Here is a 2,909-nt window from a genome sequence, read left to right as displayed (position 1 = left end):
CACCCTTTCTTATTTTATTTTACTTATTTATTTTAAATGACATTTGTCATTGTGGTTAACCTAAATTTAGAAATTTGGATAACATTTTATCATACTTATTTGGTCTAAATTTTAAGTATTGCCGATTGTTTTTTTCTAAATTATAAGATCACTTTTAATAAATTGTCTATTACTTATCATAATCTTGAAGGAAATATTTTATTTGTGTTGTTATCTTGCCACCTACACCTCTTTAGGTCCAAGCACCAAAATGACATCCACCTATCCACGCAGAGTCCATGGGTTGGGTCCGCTCCTCGTTTGATGAGTCACTTTTAGGGTTGGGCACCGAGAACCGGTTCCAAAAGGAACCGGTTCCTAACTTCCGGTTCTGGAACTGTTAAGACGATGTTTGAATTTCGATTCTTTTTATCGGTTCCTAAATGCGCGCGCATGATTCCGGGGCGGGGTTTGTATTACTCCGCCGCGTGCTCCGCTAAACATCAGTTGTCTGAAGTTCGAACATGGACCGCAAACGCCGCTCAAAAGTCTGGCTTCATTTTAATTTAAAAAAGGACGGCTTCGCACAGTGCAACACCTGCAATAAACTTATTACTGCCAAAGGAGGGTGCACAACAAACATGATAAAACACCTTCGCCTGCTGCATGGTATAACAATTAACCAGTGTAGTGTGTTTGACGCGTTGCGTCGGTCTCGTGCTCCCGTCGCTTCCTCCACTTTGGACAGTCAACCATCAGCTAGTAACTCCTCATTGGAAACGGAATCAGGTTGGTACATAAAAATTATGATTGTCTTATTCTTAACAGACTAGCTTAAGTTATAGGCTACCAGTTGCTAAAACTGTGTCAAATCTGTTAATAGTTGTTGAACGCTCGCAGAGTGATGCTAACGTTAACGTTAGCCAGTCTGAGCCTGCTGCTGCTGCTGCGGCTGCTGCTGCTACGTTAACCGGCCCGAGACCCCAGCCCGCAAAGATACAACAAACTCCTTTCAGCATGGCAGCAAGGGGAAAGCTGTCAGCGGAGCAAATTGCTGAGTGCCACAGAAAAGTAACGGCGTATGTGGTAAAAAGGCTGCATCCCTTTAGCGACGTCGAGTCGCCCACATTTAGGTAAATAAATAAGAATAACGTTAAACTAACTTAGCTTGTAGCTACTTTATCTACCCCTGACCTAAGTTACAGTAACAGTTGAGGTTTAACTTTATTGACAGATTTGTCTTTGGCACAGTGCTCGTTTGATTTAAAAACATCACAACATATGGACATGTGCTGAAGTGTTTGTGTGTATTCATTGCAAATTGCTTTTATGCTCTGTTTAAAAGTTAAATGCTTTTAAGATATCTTATGTTTGTTTTTGTGTTTGCAGGGATATGATCCATTCAATAAACCCGAAGTACACCCCCCCTACAAGGGAGTGTTTAACTAATAGATTGATCCCGGCATGGTACCAGATAGAAAAATCTAATCTGATCTCAGAGCTGAGTGAGGTCAGTCACATAGCTCTCACTTGTGATGGCTGGACTAGCCTAACCCAAGACCACTACCTAACTGTCACAGTGCACTATTTAGTGGAAAGCAACATGAGGCAGAAAGTTCTCGCAACAAAAGCTGTGTACAGAGCCCAGACAGGAATTGTCGTGGCAGAGGAAATCGGCGACATCCTGAAAGAATTTGGCGTGTTTGATAAAGTAGTAGCCGTTACTGTGGATAATGCGGCCAATATGGACGTAGCCATCAAACGGCTGCAGTTTGTGAAGCTCGGCTGCTTCGCTCATTCACTAAACCTAGCAGCACAAAGTCTGTACTCCAGCAGCTCAGTGGCTCAGTGGACTGCAAAGATTCGTGCCATCATCGTCTGGATGAAGAGGTCGTCCATGGCGAAGGTGGTTCTACGGGAAGAGCAGGATGTCCTAAGTAAGAATCAATGTCTTGAGTTTAATTGGATACCACAAGGATCAAATTAAAGTACTTTTAGTAGTGCACTGCACACAATGTACATTTAGCTGGTATTAACATTGGTAAAACAATGCAACATTACATAAATCTGTCTGATTACACAATATCAAAGTTGCATGTCATATTGATGTCAATTCTCTATGTATTTGTGATTTTCTTGTTCATGTCAGACCTCCCTCAACATTCACTGATTCTCGATGTGAGAACAAGGTGGAATTCTCTCTACCTAATGATGGAGAGATTCCTTGAACAATACCCTGCAATACAAGCAGCCAGCTTGGACCAACGCCTGAGAAAGAATATGGAGAGGGACAGGTAGAGATAGGAAGATGTTATATAGGATATAAGAATGAAATTAGGCGTAAGAACGTGCATAAGGTACTAAGGAAGAAGTTAGCACACTGGTTTGCTGTATTATGCAGGGGAATTCATTTAAACTCACTTGTCAAATAGCACTGCTTTTGTTTAAAGAGACAAAAAAAAATCTATATTTTGAACTGTACACAGGCTTTATCGGCTGACAGATGGTGATTTCACCAAGGCAGAAGACTTCATCAGGCTGATGCAGGTTCTGTACACCTGCACGCTCTGTGTTTCCACTGAAAAAAGCCCAACAGCCGGACAGATCCTGCCGATCATCCAAAAGCTGGAGAAACACTTCGCTGCTGTAAATGGAGACACAGCATTTGTAGCTGACTTGAAGAAAAGGGTCTGGGGAAACATGTCTACCCGGTACAAGGTAATGACTGAGGATATCAAACGAATGAAGATTAAAATGCATTAAATACTTCTGTTCCTGTGGCTTGATGCAATAGTAGTTTTGTTTTTATTGTTTTAAAGAATGAGGACATCAGGTTCTTCTTGGAAGAAGCCACTGCCTTAGATCCCCGCTTCAAGAATAAGATGGACAACAACACCGCAGTCTGGGAACGGATCAAGGGGAAGTTGCTG

The 2,909-nt window shown here is 41.9% G+C and overlaps 1 protein-coding gene across 1 annotated transcript; it reads left to right on the top strand.

The window, feature by feature from the left end:
• Positions 1-378: 378 nt before the first annotated feature.
• LOC115539444 (zinc finger BED domain-containing protein 1-like) lies at positions 379-2,374 on the top strand. The gene is made up of 3 exons (XM_030350427.1): positions 379-768; positions 863-1,112; positions 1,369-2,374. The coding sequence occupies exons 1-3, from the start codon at positions 504-506 to the stop codon at positions 1,964-1,966; spliced, it is 1,113 nt and encodes a 370-aa protein (XP_030206287.1). The 5' UTR covers positions 379-503; the 3' UTR covers positions 1,967-2,374.
• Positions 2,375-2,909: the final 535 nt, after the last annotated feature.

Source organism: Gadus morhua, chromosome 1 (genome assembly GCF_902167405.1).
Source record: "Gadus morhua chromosome 1, gadMor3.0, whole genome shotgun sequence".
Taxonomy (NCBI): domain Eukaryota; kingdom Metazoa; phylum Chordata; class Actinopteri; order Gadiformes; family Gadidae; genus Gadus; species Gadus morhua.
This window is presented reverse-complemented; position numbering and strand designations above follow the sequence as displayed.

What these genes read in the sequence shown, in the direction of transcription:
- LOC115539444 (XM_030350427.1), top strand. Translation starts at nt 504, where the DNA reads ATGGACCGCAAACGCCGCTCAAAAGTCTGGCTTCATTTTAATTTAAAA. An exon ending in CTCATTGGAAACGGAATCAG is followed by an intron (nt 769 to 862) that starts GTTGGTACATAA and finishes ATCTGTTAATAG; the next exon opens with TTGTTGAACGCTCGCAGAGT. An exon ending in GTCGAGTCGCCCACATTTAG is followed by an intron (nt 1,113 to 1,368) that starts GTAAATAAATAA and finishes TTGTGTTTGCAG; the next exon opens with GGATATGATCCATTCAATAA.